An 18,987-nucleotide genomic window follows, 5' to 3' on the forward strand; every position below is an offset into this window, starting at 1 on the left:
TGAACCACGGTGGGGAGTTTTTCGGCCCCTTAGGTGTAGTCCAAGGGATGTGGGGGGCGGTAACTTTTAAGTATAAATTCCGGAATACGTCCCAAGCCGTTTCGATTGATGACTCTGGGTCTATTTTCCAATCTACTGATGATGCTGATTTCATGATGTCTGGTATGTTTGCTTTCCAGACGTTAAGTCTGGATTGAGCTGAGGCGTGCTCGTGATCGACAGTCATATGGAAGTCAAAGCTTAAAACTGCATGATCACTTTTGCCTAGGGGTGGCATGTAATCCAGGTTTGCAACGTCATCCTCATAATGAGTCAATATAAGATCTAGTAAGGATGATGCAGAACCCGGGTCGTACCTAGTTGCTTCCTTCACGTGTTGCACTAGGGCACATGTGATTACCGCATCAACTAGTTCCTGTTCGAAGGAATTTGCTGACGATTCAGTCCGCAGGTTTCCCCAGTCCACCATGGGTGCATTAAAGTCCCCTAGGATTAGACATCGATCACTTCGTGATAAAGTGTTGAGACTGCTTAGCAGGACCTTGTTTACCTCACAGCTTGGACTGCGATAGATCAAACTAAGCAGCAACTCTTGTCCCCTGCATTTCAGGCGGCAGCAAACTAATTCATACGTCCCACTCTCATGGGATACACTGTCGATAATGGTGAATGGAATAGCATTCCTAATGAATAGAGCTACTCCCCCTCCTTTACGCGTTTGTATTCTATCGGCCCTTACTAATGTAAAACCCTCGAAATCAAGTTCCCTAATATCTGTAGGCGGCGTCAGCCATGTTTCTGTGACTGCGATTATGTCTGGCCTAGTTGAGTCAATCTGTACACCTAGTTCCGGTAGCTTATTGAGTAAGCTCCGGGCATTTGTATAACAGATCCGAAGCCGAAAACTAGTGCACCTTGAACTGGAACTACGTAAGCAATGTTGCTGAGATAATTGTTCGTGAAATATCATTGAATGATACGAATATAAACTTTGTAACCCTAGTAAGCGGAATGGGTTTAGAACAAGCTACATGTTAATTCAAGCTACTCGGCTGGAAACAGACACCTTCGTAATAGAGGGTCCAAAACTCAGTGAAACCATATTTCATGAATAAGGGAGTTTGAAGATATATTTCAGAGATTCTAGATGTGTCGTGAAGCATATGATCTATGCTGACTAGGTGTTGCGAGGACTACGTAGTACGGTGATATGATGTGAATGCTTGGCTGAGCTCCTTTATCTGCGCTGTGTTCATTATAACTAATGAGATTAGTCAAATGTTGAATACTTACAGAACCATTGTTTTGGGGAGTCCACTTATCAACACTAGTTCAATACACTTTGTTCGGATACCGTTGAGTCCTTGAACATCGGTTTATTGAAAACATCGTTGTACCTGAATGAAACTATTCTAAAGAAGGTTGTATTAAGTGTGATACTCAAATAGTTTAAACCAACAGCGCCTACTTAGCATTCTTTAATTTGCAGACGGAAATGTTTGTTTGAATCAGCATTAAGGTCGTTCAGCGCCAACATATTTCCCTCAAATATGCCTCACGGGAGTCATCGCAATAAGTCTAATCACTATCGGTGGAGAAATCGTAAGGATTTAGTGTTTCTTATGTACTTTAGGAACTTATGCAATAGCTTGGTCTTTGTGTGGTTATTCATATAAGAACAGTTGTAGCAGTGCTATCTTATAAGGCTTAATTTTGGAGTCATTTATTTAAAACCTACAGAGTTTATACTCCGTTGAATGCTAATATGTGTGGGAACTAGCCTCACTACACCCTGGGCACATTCGGTGGGGTTTTTCTCAATAAAGCTGCTTAAATTCGTGGTTTTCTATCCGAAATTATTGACTAATGTGTTAATCATGTCCTTTCTTTTTCTTTGTGAGCAAAACAAGTAATGTTTACTATTTTTACAAAGCCAGATTAGTATAGTGAGTTTGACCAATTACCACGAATGTAGTCATCGATCTAAAATGGACAACGTATGGTAGTAACAAGAGATCTCGCGAAGTTGAGTTCTCTTATTAGTGAGTAGTAATAACTCAAAATCAGGAAGAATCAGAAACTCGTTTCCACCGTTGGGGCCAGTTTACTACCATGTCTCATGTTTAAATGTTTATTACGAACATCATGTACACTCCATTAAGGTCATTTACACTCGTTTGTAGAAGTAGATGTGTTGACAAGCTAATAGCACATCCTAGTCTAACCCTCTAGACTTCAAACTTGCTCTATCCACTACTGCTTGCCGAGGAATGGTCTAGCACAGGATGTACAACACTCTTCAGCCACCTGATATTATTCACTTCAACTTTATACCATGCAAAACAACACTTTGGAGACACTTATGAATAATTTCTAGTAACCTATAAAATTTGTCCCAGTCAACTAGGATGTTTGTAGCAGTGTTCTTTATATAAAGTCGTACGGAATAAAGTTTATCGAATACTGTAGATGCAAATGTTTTAGTCAAGTCACAATTTGTAGTTAATTAGCTACTCTTATTTTTAAGGCATCTGACTTCCTCATTTATACTTAGTCATTTTTGGTAGAGGCGTTCCACCAAATATCATTTTATTGGTTCAACCTTAATCTTTTCTTAAAGTGCTTGGATGTCACCCAAATTACCGATAACTTTTAGTCTTCTAACCACTCAAAGTAACAATCTAGGACACGCGTTTCGTCCTATTTGGGTCCCACTGCTAGCCACCATTCATCTTTGCTTATGACCTAAGGCAATATTGAGGCAGTCCGCACGAGATGCACACATTCCAACAAAAGACTGATCAATTGCAGTCCTAAATAACAATGGGAAGATACAAGCCAACAACAAATTAATTTAAAACTTCACCGCATTGCACCAGCAGGTGGCTATTTGGCCTCAGTAGGTAGGTGAATAACGCGATGACGTTTAAAGCGAACGGTACTGGGTTTGAAATCCAAAGTAGACACCAACTCTGAGATCCAGGTACATCCAGCTGACAAGTCCCAATCAGGACAAAACGCGCGTCCTGGATTCCACTGCTACTCACTATCCATCTTTGCTTATAAAACCATGTTATTGTTAATTTTAAAGCTTTCTGTTCGTTGATCGTTGTGAAAGATTTATGGAACACTGTCATGTATAGTGTTACTTTTGTGGTTTATGCTAAAATTATTGATCGACACTAAAGTTACGTATTTCCTTTTTGGCTCTTAGATGGAGAAAATGATCGACGAATCGATACCGCGGACGAATATTTACGACGACGCGAACATGGAGGAAAGTTCAGTAGCAGTCGAAAGTCTATAATTTCTGGTAACAATGTGGATATGTTAAAACGTGCTATGAATATGAATGTAAGTCTGAGAAGTATGTATCGCTACACGGATTTCGACGAAAAATATTTCAAGAGGTTTTTGTTATCAAGAAACACTGGTTTATGTAGTCAAATCTAAACAGTACCTGTGTTGGTATTTTTATGATCTAAATTTTTTGACCAACTTTACATTAGGACAGTAGCTGATTGCAAACATGCTTTTTACGATTTTAATCACTAGACATTCAAATATGCATGGTCCAAGTTTAAAAATTAAAAATACAAAGTGGTGCGACTGTAAGTTAACCAAATGTCAAAAGGGAAGAAAGTGTTTATACGAACTTTTCGAACGGATAGTTACGTTTATCTACATGAGTTGTTATAGCTTCCACCAAGGTCTTCAATCACAGGATAAACTGGATAAAATTAAAAAAACTTGGAAAGCTACCTTAACAACAATTTCAGTATCCAGTGTCAGTCATTCAGCTACAACGTAGGACCAGGCACATATGTGCATCGGTCCAAGTTGCCATAACCTCATTAGCATAACAAGATGAACACCAAGTTCATAGAAGAAGTTAATTTAATAGTGGCAATATATGAAAGAAAAATTGTATATAAGGATCTAGTACAGGAGAGAAGACATATATGAAGCAATTTTAATCTCAAGGTTTAAGAGAAGATAAAGAGTGCATACACCTACGCTATTGTGATCGATTCTGAGCCATGTCACACAGAGTCTCAAACCGTTAGTTACAATAGTCACGCGGACCCCAACCAAGTATTCTGCATCTACTAACATGGCTCAGACTAGAAGTTAGTGACTTCAAGCACTGATGCCACGTTTTGCTTCGGCCGTTCCTAGCTTTCTTCCAACCATCTCCAACACTAGTCAGCAATGCGTGTCGTGGTAATCAGTATTCAGACATAAGTAACACGTGGCCCAACCATCTCAGTCGATGAAGATTCATAACCTCGTCAACTGATTTTTGCGAGGTGAGGTCAAGTAAATGACCACACTATCATCCTATATGCGTGTTTCGGAGACACAGCATACATCAATGGCATGAGATTCTAAGGTTTTAGCCAAGGAGGTCTGCTGGCCGACTTGACATAGGGTGCGTACGTTGAAGGCTCCAGTGTGTGTGTGAGGTTTCAGTAGACCTGGGAGTGTTTTGCGCACTAGAATCGTTGATCATGGTGACACTTGAGGAGGAAACCGGAAGAGGAAGTTTAGTGTTGAAAGTCAAGGTAGAAGGAATAGTAGGAACTGAAGAGGGAGATTGATTATGAATACAGTGATCTTGAGTGCTGTTAGAAGTATGACGGTAGTTATCACTTCCCGGTTGCCCACACCGTGGAAGGATTCTTCTAGAGGTACCTGAAAAGGAAATCGGGTTAGAAGTGGTCTTAATGACCTGAGAGCGTGACCGCAGTGCCCAAGGGACAACTGTTTGAGGTCGGTCACACACGACCTTTTTGTGGGTAGTTTTTGTGTTAGCTACGTTCTTCAAAGGACCTTACCGCCGGAGACGGATATCCGTGGGATAAGGCGAGGTGTGCATTTTTAGGGTCAACCTTCTCTAACCCCACCCCTCCTTGTGGGGAGGTAGTATCGCTGTTATGCTGGTTGTCTGAAGGAAACACTTTACTGCTGTCACACCTCTGTACAGTCAGCAGTACGACTTCGCCTTCGGACCTTGGGTTTGCTGCTTTTAGTCTCACCGCTCTTCAACCGACCTGTCTGGCATGGTTGGACTTTGAGGAACGATTGTTCCAACCAGTATAGCTCGATTGGTTCACCATGATAAGCAAGCCCGACCACCACGCCAAGGAAGCAACAACGGTCGGGAGTATCCAGTGTTGTATTCTAGGATAACTTGTCCTCTGTTTTTTTACTCACTCACGAAGAGTGATGTCTAAAAATACAACGGATAAGTATCTTAGTTGTATATCCAATGTAGTTGACTTTAGAGCCACAATCAGACTAGTAAACACATGTAGAGAAAGTTGAACTCCCTAGCTTATTAATTTACTCATTGAAAACGAGAACAAAAATCTTATATTATTTGTAAAATTGATTCCAAGGTTACGCAATGCTTGTTTTTATTTTTAGCTTATCGGTGGATCAACAGCTTCTGTTGTCACTGCCCAGAATAGTGGCTTGGCTCCCGGTGAAGTTTGGGTGAGAATCACTATTGTCCATGGCGCTAATCATCCAATGATGGATCTCCAACAGTTGATCACCACTGTTGTTGGGACACAGCTACGGTTCTATAATACTTGTGTTGAAGGAAGAAATGCACTAATGCATGCAAAAGTCAGACAAAAAGATGTAGGTACCTTTGTAATTCGCATAATTCAGATTAAATCAATCCGTTATCTTAATACCACATTCAATAAGTACACCTGTTCAAGTCTTCGCATCTAATATTAAAAATAACCAATATTGTGGAAAAGTTAGTAGAGTTGGATAAATTGAAGTCTTTTAATCTTCAGACCATGGCAATAAATGTCACTGCTTGCATATCAGATAATCGTCCCGACCTTTTTACGTATTTAATTATCTGCATCCACCTTACTTGATCAGTCATTACGATAGTTAAGGTACTTCTGTTAAGGTTGTCTTCCTAGTGTTGACGTCGATTTATGTACCATTATGTCACAATTTTGACTCCTGTTCTACTTCCGATCGAGCGCTCACGTTGTCCACAACTCACATCCAGTAAAGTCTAAGGCTTAAAATATAAATCTGTGCCTATTATTCCGTTTCACATCTTCGAAATACCTAGTCATACAACTACTGAATTTAAACACTTAAATAAAGTGATATTTTCTGTCCTTTTTGTTAAAAATTAATAACCATGTATTTTTTTTAGGTTCAAAGTTACCGCAAATCACTCCAAAATTTACGCGATCCAAGCCACAGTTCACAATTAATTACCGACATAACAATTGTCCCTGAACCCAGAGTCCCTTCTTCGTCTGATAAAAGAAATGAATCACCGAATACCGCTCCTTTGCCAGAAACTTGGATCGAAGCATTAAAGCAGTGTTTTGTTCAGCGTTATCAACCTACTACGCGTAGTTTAGATCTCTCTTCTCTACACACAGATCCAACTCTTTTAAGTCAGGGACTATATTTACCTCTTAACAAACAAGCGGTGGTTCATACTCTAATTACTATCCTGAAACAAAATCAAGCACAGGTAATTGTTTTATTGGCTTACAACTTCTGAAGTATGTTTTCCTCACAAAACGCTTTTCTATTTAAGACCACTTAAAATATCCACACTCGGAAGACATCTAAAAACACGAATGACCAACGATAATTGTATGAGAGCAATAGCGATAAGTAGTCAATAAAATTTCTCACACCTCAGATCCACTTACAACTACACAATCTGTTAGCTTAACACTTCGTTACACACCAGATGTCTCATATGCACTATAACAAATACTTACTTTCAAGATTGTTAACATGATTAGATGGTCAACTTAGTATACAGCTAGCCGAAGAACCATGTACCTGTTTATATTTGAAACTTTGATGTGTGTCTATATTTCCCAGAAAAAGCTTGAACCAGATTGCCTAGCGGAATGTTGGATTTCCTTCAAATTCAATCTCTGAGATTTTACAAATATATTCTTCCTCCTTAAAACAACAAGCTATCAAAGATTCATAGATCAAAAACTGTGATCTGTCGGAACATATTTAAAGAAATACTGTCTATATCATCAAGTGTCAGTTATTTTATTCAACTATTGCTACAGCGAAAAGCTATTCTTCCTTACCCATAGATTCTAAATCTGGAAATTATTTTATAGTTTTCTATTCTCATGACTCATTCTTTCATCACAAATCATCCCTATATAGTCTTTTTTACTATAACTGATGTTACTACTTGTTATAATTTCTCTTATTACGACCCAGCTGTTCCCGTTGCTTTGTACCCTTGGACACTAATTCACTCGACAAGTCCCCAAACCAGAACACGGTTGAACAGGAACAAAATTATAGTTCAAGTAACAAGGGTAGATGGAAATAAAAAGCACAGTAAAAGAAACGTTAATATAATTACAGTTTTTACATGAGAAGATTCTAGAGTCTTCCCCAAGTATCGACTATCGCTGATTGGATAAGAAATAGCCAATCAACGTGCACCAACAATATCGTGCACGGAGCATGCTTTAATCCAATGTACGTCCCACTAACACAACTACTTTTGCAACTTGATGAATTATGCATTACGTTTGACTGACTCCTTTTTTAGCAGGATATAGATTGGATCAACGCATGATCCGTGCAAGATTGTGTTAGAGCACGCTGATTGATCATTTCTTAGCCGATCAGCGCCGGCGGATATTTGGAGAAAACTCTTAAATCTTATATATATATTGTTTATTTATTAAAAAGAAATTGATTAGAATAATCCACATATGTTAAGTAGCGAAACAAGGAAAACCACTTCAACCCTCAGTTCATGTGCATTGTTTAACGGGTGATAAACGAAAGTGGCTATTAAGTGGCAATAGTCCGCATTTTTACGCTCTTCATTGTATGGTTTGGGTTTTTTTCGTTCATGGTATTATTAATTATGAAAAACACCATATACAATGTGTAAATATCCAACTTTTCTTGAAACCATTAAAAAAACCAAATACAATTTTCTGTTTTATTTTCTTTCTGAAGCTTGCTGTTCTCAATCTCTCAAACAATCGACTAACTCATTTGAATGCGTTCTCTCCGTTATCTTCAACGAGTACTGGATTTATTCCGGTGTCTATTGAACGTATAGATCTCAGCTCAAATCCTCTAAGTAGCATACCTGTCCTTTCTGGTCTTCGAGATATCGTTGGTTTGATTGAATTAGACCTTACAGAAACTCCCTTGATGTCAAAATTCAATCCAAACGACAAATCATTTGCAGCGTGAGTGTACATCTTCGCCCTAATGGTCTCGTCCACTTGTCTGCGACCATTGGCCTTCGCTTCGGTGGTTAGTCAGTCTCGCAGCCTGTGGTGTCATCTTCCGAACATTTCAAGGATGTTAAATACCATGATTTTTTTTATTAAGTACTCTTAATTTTCGATCGCATTTGGTTTTCACTGTTAGAAAACCAAGTAAATAGGGTCCTGTCCTTAGGATGTAAATGTGAATTTAAGTTAGATGAAAATTGATGACATGCAAAAACAAATTCCGTCATCGGAAATCAAATACATCTTAGAATTCTGGCAATATCAATCAACTACTGATCCATAGATAACGAATTCATCTTCAGGATTTCTAACAGTTTTGAGACAGTCATAATATAAATTTCTCGAGAAGGTAAATATCGTAGATTTCAGTTGATTTTTCCACATACACAAAAGTTTCAATCCTTTATTGCCAAAATGATATCGAAACATTTTCCATATTATCATTAAACGTAAGACAAGCTTTACAGCTTTTCAAGTTTTACTGGTTGTTGAAATACGTAATATGTATTCCTTTCAATATATACCTGATTGCCTACATTTTGTGGCCTTTTGAAGAAACGGTTTTCAATTTTCTTTTGTTGCTCGATTTCGGGATTTTTTGGAATCACTGCACTGGGTCAGTAAATTGCATACAATCTTACCAACGATCAAACGTTTAGTAAGTAATTGTAGACAAATTTTACCTAACTCTATATTGTGTTGTATTTAACCTAAAGTATGTATAGTACACTCTCTCTCTCTCTCTCTATATATATATATATATATATATATATATCTTTAATTTAAACACAAACTTTGGTATAAGAAGGCACCAAATAGGTATGCGCCACATAAATCGTTCGATTTGTATGAGGGCTGAAATGCTTCCCGGGTGCCCAAATCGAAGCAGGTGGTTTTCTTAATGCCACGAGAAGGCTGTGAGTAGGACTTCTGTGACTGTGGTTGTATGCACGTGGCCATGTGAGAGCATTCTGAGAGGGAGAGCTAACTCTTCACTCTCGGCCGTACCAGGGCATTTGGGGGCATATATATATATATATATATAATTGAAAAGTACAAAAAGGGAATAGAGAGCAAGTGTAATAACAACATATTTGGAAAAATCATAAAGCACATGCAGGACAACTGAAGGAAGATGTGCAAATAATGTATTTAACGTATGGTTTTCATATCTTATAAACGCAGACTGTAATTTCACATTTTGCAACAACAATACGACTGATGGGTTTATTTAAAAACGATGAATCACTGGTTATAATTGCATTCCATCTACCAAAGCTACATTTTGGAATAGTAACTGGGTAGTATCATTAAACCTCACAATGCGAGTGTGGCTGGTAGCCAAGTATACGAGTCTGCCTAATAAATGAGTTATTCATTTTACTATTTGTGTTTGTCAACTGTGAGTTGAACTTGCAGTAAGTCAGTATCTGTTATTAACTTCTAAGTATTTCGATCATAGCCGCCAGTGAAAAGTTATGCTCTTCGTAGAAAACATTCGAATTGTTTCATCGAACCATGTCTGCGAATATGGACGATTGCCATGTCTTCTCAAAAATAAGAAACAAATTTCCCCACTGGTCTTATGTTAGGTTTTTATTTCTACCTGGCTATTTACGGTTACACTTTTGACCGAATCTTTAGATTTCTTGATTTTATTTTAGTCGACATTAAACACACTTTCTTTTACTCATTGTTCATATTCTATAAATAATGTATTATACTCTGTCACAGAATGGACAAGAATTACCGCACACTGTACAATTCGCAATTGAGCAAGGTTCGGATTCCTCTAAACGGCCTCCAGCGAAACCGCTTCCACAGTCTATCTTGGGATTTTTTCCAAATGATGAAGTTAAAATAGCTTTGTTGAGTTTTTTAAAATTGTAAGTAATTTTTAGCATTGCTTTTTTGATTCAGGAATAGTTACTTTCTGTATACCCTTTCCTTTAGATTCTCACAATCCTCAGTCTTGTCGATAGCAGTTTTATTTTATGAACATTTGTACTGGTATTTCCAACAGCATTAATCTCCAAGTCTTTTTTATCGACCTGCTATTTCAGGTTCGATTGTGTCACTTAGCTGTAGTATTTAAAAAGTCCCACTAACTTGCTCTAATACTCACTAGCTAAGTGGATTTTTGATAAGATAACAAAGGCATCGTATCTTTTTATTTACTAAATTCATAACAATAACTAGTATACATTTACAATCCATGCGTCCCTTGATCAACTTAAAAATTTATATTTTTTGCGCGAATTTATCAGTCTCATCTACTCTTGTGTTGTTCACGTCCAGGAATTCTACTATGACTTGTGTTATTGTGCTAGTTTACACCAACAGTCTATTTATCCACTTATTGGTAAGTGACACATGTCAACAAACACCTGGATTTAGTTTTACTAATTCCATTTAGTCAAGTAATTTTGCACCGCTTTTTAAGATTATGAAACTGTTCATTTATATTTGACATCTAATATTTACATCATCAAGCTATTTAATTTTCAAAAAAGTACCTGGTTGCTAAAAGTATGATGACGGTTATATTTTTTGCTCTCGCCATTTGCAAAGCCACTGTCACAGCTAAAACCTTCACAAGTAATTAAAGTTTCTGTGCCTTAAAATCTGTATGTCTGTATATTTTGTTCTCTTTCCTGATTACACTCCTTTTTCGTGATTTCTGTGATCTAGATACCTTAGTCGCTATGATTCTAAGCCCCGAGGCGAAAGTTTGCTGCCTTATTATACGACTATTTCCCAACTAGTTTTTTCCGTTTCTCCTGAAAATCGTTTTCCAAATTCACAAAATGTGTCATTCACCGCACGGGTAGAGGTGCAAAATGGTTCTGATCAACCCACTACAGCATATCTTACCACTTCACGATTAAATCAAGCTTACTTTCTACGAAGTCGTAATCTTCTTCGTTGCCGGGACCAAAGTAGACGACGCGACATGGTTGTTCGTGGTAGTTTGGCTATCGCCCATTTTTTGGATGAGCTACCGACTACGGAACATCAACTAGAGTCTTTATCTGTTGACGTCGCCTTTCATTCCGTAAGTATAAATTATTTCTATTTCGTTTTAGTAACTATTGAGAATAGTGAGATAGTTGTTTCCTAAATGCTAAATAATCACAATTGTGCTCAATAATACAAAAAATCAGATCAATTGATAAATGTGCGACCACTTTCCCTTTCATTAATAAAGTACTTATATCTTGATTATTTATTTTCTTTAAGCCTGTTCACCCTCGTCAAGTAACATACACCGCCCACCAGCATTCTCCATCGAACTCTATCCTGGACAGTCTTTTTCATTTGCTATTCATCCTTTCCATGTCTATTTCCAACTATCGACACAGCGTGTTCTTTGGTCTTCCTCTTTTCTGTTTCCCTTCAGGATTGATAGTGCTTGCTTCGTGGTGCAGTTTAATGACTTCCGAAATGTATATTCTATCCACTTCCAACGCTTCTTCTAATTTCCTCTCCAGGCGGAAGTTGATTTGTTCTGATGGTATCCGACAAACAGACATTGAGTATCTTGCGTTGACAATTGTTTGTAAATACTTGTACTTTTTTGATGATGGTTGTGGTAGTTCTCGAAGATTCAGCTCCATACAGTAGAACTGTCTTGACGTTCGTATTGAAGATTGTGACTTCGATGTTGGTTGATAGTTGTTTTGAGTTCTATATGTTATTCAGCTGTATGAATGCAGTCCTTGCTTTGCCAATACTTGCCATTACGTCTGCATCAGATCCTCCTTGTCCATCGATGATGCTGCCCAGATGGGTGCGTGAAAGTTTTCACCTGTTCCAGAATTTCTCCATCAAGTGTGATTGGGTTGGCATTCTTCGTGTTGTATTTGAGGATGTTGCTTTTTCCCTTGTGTATGTTGAGGCCTACTGACGCAGAGGCTTCCGTTACACTATTTATCTTGACTTTCATTTGTTCGTATGTATGGGACAGAAGGACTAGGTCATCTTTGAAGTTTAAATCGTCTAGTTGCATGCAAGCTCTCCATTGTATTCCGTATTTCTTTTGAGATGTGAAAGTGTTCATAATCCAGTCAACCACCAGAAGAAAAAGAAAGGGGAAGAGTAGACAGCCTTGTGTGACACTGGTCCTCACTTGGAATATGTTAGTCAACTGTCCTCCATACACGACTTTGGAGTTTCGTCTGTCATCTGAATTCCGTATGATGCTGACGATCTCCTCAGGTACACCATAGTGTCGGAGAAGATTCTGTAAGGTTCTCCTCACCACATTGTCAAACGCTTTCCCATAGTTAAGGAAGTTGATGTATAGTGACGAGTTCCATTTATTCGATTGTTCAACAATATTGTTATTTGAGTCTTATACGACCGATGCTTACGAAATCCGGTCTGTTGATCTCGATATTAGACGTCTACTGAACCTTTCATTCTGTTCAACAACACTGGAAAACGTTTCCTGGTATTAGTAGTAGTGTGGTCTGTCTGTAGTACTAGGATATTTCCTCGGTATCTTGATGAGGTATCCTTTATTACAGTCTGTCGGCACTTATTCTTTCTCTTAAATCTCCCTGAATAGAACGTGGAGCATGTCTACAGTTATCTCTGTGTCTGGCTTCAATGCTGTCAGGTCCTACTGCTTTTTCACTCCTGATTTTTCTGATGGCCATGCTGTTTTGATATCTGATTTATTATATTTCTGAAATTACTCTCGGTTTTCTCCTTCACACCAATCGAACACCAATTTGTCTTACACGCATATCTACACTATAAACATTGACAGGGCTTCAACAACAACTCATTTCGTTCCATGATATCTTCATTTCCGATGTTTTCCGTTTCGACCTTGGCGTTTAGGTCTCCCATCAGGATGTTCAGTTTCTTTCTTGAGCACTTCGCCGTCATCGATTACAGCCTCTTGTAAAACTGATCTTTATTGTCTTCATTGGTAAGTGTATGACACTGGATAGCATTCATTGTGATCCCCTCCTTTGTTTTGAAGGATGCTCTGATGAACCTGTGTCCATGAGATTCCCATCCTATAAGTGCCTAACATGCTTTTTTGGACAGAATGAAAGCATCTCCCTGAGTGTGTGGATCATTTTCTTCTTCGTGGTCGGAGTACAACACCATCTCTCTCGAATCTAATATTTTCTGTCCAGTGTAGGTCCAATGGGCTTCACTTATTTCGAGAACCTCAAAGTTGTATTTTGTCATCCCCGTAGCTAGTTGATTGGTCCTCCCAGTCTGCCACATTGTCCGAACAATCCATGTTCCTATATTAATTGTTGCCGTGGTTGTTGAAAGGGGTTTCGAATTTGTGACTTGTAAAGAATCACGGCTTTCACCATAAGGCTATTTAATTCTTCTAAATAAAGATCCTTCAGCTTACAGGGCGGAGTTTAAAGGGTTGAATTTATTTATTGTTTTTTTGGCATGATTGTTTTCTAGTAAATTGGTCTACTGCAGTAATTCTATAAAAGTTACAGGCGGAAATTTATATCTTGATGTTAATATATATTTCATATCATTTTTTTCTACTCATTGGGATATTACAAATATATTTATTTATATTTCATATTGTTTTTGTCTCATTAACAGGGAACTCAAATGTTGTTTACAATGGGTGGTGTTTTTTACGAGGTTTCTTCGATGGGTTCAAGTTCCACCAACTCAAGCTCACAGGAAAAATCCGTTCGCAAAGTCCTTCGGTGTTTTACTAGAACTATGATACTGGTCGCACCAGGTGGTCATATAGTGCAAGATGATTATATTGTGTCTAATCCAACTACCTCATTGTGTAAGGTAAATGCTACTTATTTAAGTATCGTTGTCGCATATTATTTCTTACAAAAAATTTCCCATGTTATGCACATACTTTCAGCACCTTATAAATCAAACAATGTGAAACCCTTTGTTTGTTAGATGGTGTATATGGCTCGATACACGTTTCAATAAAGTAAATGTATACCAATAAAGTATATATATATATCCACATAATAAGGTGTATAAAACTACTGTAAGGTATCAAAGTAAAATTGCTGATTTGAGTCAGTTGCAACTTTAATGCAGTAGCCAGTTACAAACTGTAGCGTAACACGTGTTCAACCCGTCACAACTCACATCAATATTTACAACCCTTATACTATTCCTATACTGTACTCAAGTAATTCTGCAGACATACTTATCATGAAGCACTCAGGACCTATTTATATACTTTACAAAGGTATATTCCATAACCATAAGTAAACATAAAGCAAACTGATTATCAGTATACCCTCTTAAGTAGATAGATTAATCTCATCTAGACCAGAATTTATACGAATCAACAAAAGCTAAATGAGCCATTTGTAGACATGCCGAGATTTCATTAGGCATTAACTTACTAAGAACTTCCAAGGTAAATGATATGGTCAATACTCCCAACTCTGTGCTAATGTGGTACGGCAACTCGAAATGATATACGTACGTACGAAGTTCTACGTTTTGACTGACTGACTGATACTCCCAACTGCTTTACTCACTATGGTTAATTCAGATATAAATCCAGACCAGATTTTAATCAATTCTTAACATTCATAAATTCCTCCATAATTAAACAAAAAAAGTCTTAACCCTAGAAATATATCCATGAAAAAATCCAGAAAAGTAAATAGTTGAGACAGACACTAAATGTCTTCGGCTCATATTATTGCTTACAGTAGCCTTTTTCTCAGATAGTAGTTTTTGAATAAAGTGTCCGTCGTAGGTTCACGTACCTAGTTATACGACAGTATCTGAGTCTATGGAGTCATCTCTAATTAAATGAAAATGGGTCCGGTCGGATGTTGATAAGTAAGAATATATTTCAGGAATGGTTGTGGAGTTAATATCTGGTCGGTTTACCAATAACAGATCTGGAACTTGGTTGGCTGTTCTAGATTTAATGTTCCTAGTCATTCCTTATAAAATGATCATCGGTCAAGAGCAGTCACATGGAATGATGTTCAACCCCCTAAACTCTATATCACATTTCCACCAATCTAACTGAATATTTATTTATTTAAACACATAAATATTGGTACAAAGGGGCACCAAATACATATGCGCCACACAAATCTCATTTGATTTGTCGAACTAAATAATCACCCTTAAAGGTCCCTCAAACTAACCCTCTACGGCTTGTTATTTTCTAACTCCTAGTTACATCTTACTCTGCTTCGCTGAAAGTTGCTGTCTTGTTCCAGTTATTTAGACCGTAGGGATTCACAAAGTAGATAAAATCCATTTGAAGAGTTCTTGAAAATGTTCCACTTATCGTCTCACTCACTTAGTCATAATTTCAATCATTGTCCCATCTTTTTCTATACAGTTCCACTAGTCTCTGGCTTTTTAACTTATCTGCTTAATGAGGTTAACTAACTTCATAGTGCTAAGTATCGCCGCAGGCAAAATTATAGCAATTGTAAAGAAGCACGACAAGAAAGAACATCTCGTAGTGCTGAATAATTATTAGTATTATTATACTGCACCTTATAAAACTAGCCTGAGTCATAATAAGTTGTTGTCTTGTAGCTAGTTTAGTGGAAAAGTTAAACACTACTAAGCTGTATTGAAAATGAACGATCTCGTTCTTTAGCCTTAAATAACCCTATCAGATAAAAGTAATAATAATGTAAATTTAAACCTCAAATAATTGTTTCCTAACTTGAAAATTTTTTTTAGAAATACATTACTGAAATGGCCACAAGATGCAAACAGGACAGTCAGACATCAAATCAACAGCAAAATGTTCTCAGCTCTAATCTTTCTGCACCTGAAGTGAAAGAAAATATGGTAATTGAATTTAGTCGGCGCACTGGTATGAACATTCCATTTTCAAGACAGTGTTTAGAAGAATATGAATGGGATACTAATGCTGCACTAACTGCTTTCGAAACTATGAATTCGGCTGGTAAAATTCCACCTGAAGCGTTTTCTGTATAATCTTTGAACCAAAATTATAAAATTTTAACTTATGCAATGCATGTACGTTTGTGTGTATCTAGATGCACTCATATATTCTGACGTGTTACGATTCGTCATTAGCTAGGTTACTTGTAGAGCATATCCTATCATGTTTTTTATTCTATCTGAGTGACTGTTTGTCAGAATGTTAGTCGTTGTTTGACTAAAATAGTTTGTATGTGTGTGTGTTTTGCTCGTTCGCCAGGCCCAAGAAAAAAAATCTGTCGGGAAAAAAATCTTTTACTTTAAAATAGTTGAAAAAATATCACGAGGTTAAAAAAAATATGCTGCTGTAATACAGCGGCCTACCCGGCAGTGATTAAGAATTCTAAAAACTGGGTCACACGGTGAACTAGAGCAATGCTTGTTTTTTGTTGTAGTCAAACATACAATAACTTTTGACGTACTAGTTACTTGGTGAAAATAAAAATATGATGGTTATATGTTCCAATGTAATCGAACTATTGACTGATTGCTACACTGTTAGAATATTTAAGTGCATCGGATTACACTTGCATGCATGATATTTCAAAAATTGAATTTCATAATTTGTATTCCTCAAATGTTAGTTAATTTCTACTTATATCGTCACTATACACTAACTCTTAACTTATTGGTTTTAACGCTCTAGTTTTTTTGTACAGTTTTTGTTTTAAATGTTAAAGAAATCGAAAAAATGTCACATTACTGATATGGCCTTTCATTTATCAATAAATTTATCATAGAAAACTATATCATTAATCAAGTTAATCCGTAATCACAAAGGAGCAAGTGAAGTATCTCATTACAGTTAAGGCGATGTCATAACAATAAATAAGTAAAAACATTTTCGAAGTCATACAAGTAAAAAATCTAAGAAGAGGTAAAGTGAAACAATTAAGCTATACATTTGACTGTTAGTGATCCAATCCATAGACTACTCAAACATTACATTTTTGCGAGATCATTGCGTTATCGTCGATTTTCGTCCTCCATATTATTGCATTCTTGTGCTACATCACTACCACAAACACTTGCACTCGATACATTTACGTTATTTTCAGATTTTATATATGTCGTTTCTACTGAGATAGTCGCTGCTTTAATTTTTGTTGATAAATCTTCAATTCCTCCAGTATTAAGGCTGGTTGTGGGTGTAGTACAGTCCTCAAATGAATGTAGTTGGTAATTTCTTTCCAAGTCTCTTAACGATGGAAGAGAATGACTTCGATGCATTCCGTGCGTACTTAATTCAGATATATTTGTGTAACAATCATTTTGAGAAAGCTCACTGTCATCGATACCTAAAGTTAAAAAAGATCTAGCCCTCTCGTGAATTTGTACGTCGAAAATTCCGCTAGCAAAGTCGAGCTCGAAATATGGGGAATCTTCAGTAGGATCGTTTGTTTGAATAGGTTCATCAGTACCAACTTGACTGTCCTCACTAATGTTCATTTCGCTCACTGGAATTTTATCATTGTTTGTGGAACACCTAGTCTTGTTTTCCTGTAATGAGAATATTAAAGTATTTTAGATTGATAATGGTCTATCTCTACAAACAGCATATACTTCAGAAGTTCGGAATATAAAACATATTTGATAAACAACTTTACATAGAATATGATTGAAAATTATTAGGCTATACATCTAGTAGTCAACTAACTGGACATATATATGGACTTGGTTAAACACTCCTCTGAGTCTACGTTTCCATTCATGGTCCTTTTCAACTTGTTACTCAAGTACTGCTTATTTTTGTGGAGGTAGTTAAGGAAACGAAGCTTTTGTCAAGGGCATTTAGTGGCATCCCGTATAAAAATATGGTACCTAATGTGAGTGTGTGGTGCATATTATTTTGGGTGTCCAGGTTGTTTCGAATTGTTTGTTAGGTAAATAAAAACTTAGCGAGGATGGTGATCCTAAACTATTAAATGATGATGATTAAACTGTACTGTCATTGTGACGATTAAGAAAGATTTATCCATAATAGTGCAGTCTGCACAAAGTGTAAAAAGATTAACTGGCGGCTATTTAAACTGAGATGCCATCTTGCAAATAATTAAGTATAAATCCCACTGTCAGTTATACGTAACGTTGAATGTAAATGGTAATATTTGTGATAGTGTTGAGGATGTCCAATCTCCGAATGAAAATCAAATCAGTCTTGCTTAAGTCGGAATTATGTTACTGTAAATTAGTCAGTATGATCACTGTCCATGGGATTTTAATACACTTTTACGATGATTTGTTTTAGTGGTAAACGCTCAGGTTAAATATCTTTATTGATATGTAATCGATATGTTTGATTGATTACACTGGGTCAACATCAAAGAGTTTCATCTGCCAAACTGGTGTTTTTACCCTAGTTAATAAGGTAGGAAAAGGAAGGGGATAGTAGTTTCGTACACAGTATTGAAGTCAATAGCGAATTGCCAGCACAGTGCACGAACGTTCCAAATAGCGGGGTTGAGATAACTGTAACCCAATAGGAATTACATCGCTACTCTAAGAACGAACACAGGGTTATTTACGCTACTTTACAGACATTCAACACAATCGATCACTTGTAAATGGATAATGCATGTGTACAACTATATAGTATCACTCAAAAGGAACCAACAGAATTAGGATGACATTTGGTTTTTATATCTTTATCTAATTTATATATATATATACAGTCCTGCCTCAAAAGTTAGCTATTAAACAGTTTACTCAGATGCAACTTCCTTTGTAACTA

The 18,987-nt window shown here is 37.0% G+C and overlaps 2 protein-coding genes across 2 annotated transcripts in view; one reads left to right on the forward strand and one right to left on the reverse strand.

The window, feature by feature from the left end:
• Positions 1-1,550: 1,550 nt before the first annotated feature.
• Smp_162430 (mRNA-export factor tap/nxf-related) lies at positions 1,551-16,250 on the forward strand (the record flags this gene model as incomplete). The annotated part of the gene is made up of 10 exons (XM_018799620.1): positions 1,551-1,602; positions 3,215-3,354; positions 5,431-5,649; positions 6,194-6,523; positions 8,008-8,246; positions 8,850-8,952; positions 10,029-10,180; positions 10,986-11,349; positions 13,887-14,090; positions 15,990-16,250. The coding sequence occupies 10 exons, from the start codon at positions 1,551-1,553 to the stop codon at positions 16,248-16,250; spliced, it is 2,064 nt and encodes a 687-aa protein (XP_018646589.1).
• Positions 16,251-16,606: 356 nt separating this feature from the next.
• Smp_074650 (conserved Schistosoma protein, unknown function) overlaps positions 16,607-18,987 on the reverse strand; it is a gene marked incomplete at its 5' end in the record, with an annotated part of 26,805 nt that continues 24,424 nt past the window's right edge. The window contains one exon of the mRNA XM_018799631.1: positions 16,607-17,756. Coding sequence (XP_018646590.1) covers positions 17,223-17,756 — 534 coding nt within the window. The 3' untranslated portion in view covers positions 16,607-17,222. The remainder of the gene's footprint in view (positions 17,757-18,987) is intronic.

This window comes from Schistosoma mansoni (assembly GCF_000237925.1).
Source record: "Schistosoma mansoni, WGS project CABG00000000 data, supercontig 0144, strain Puerto Rico, whole genome shotgun sequence".
NCBI classification, from domain to species: domain Eukaryota; kingdom Metazoa; phylum Platyhelminthes; class Trematoda; order Strigeidida; family Schistosomatidae; genus Schistosoma; species Schistosoma mansoni.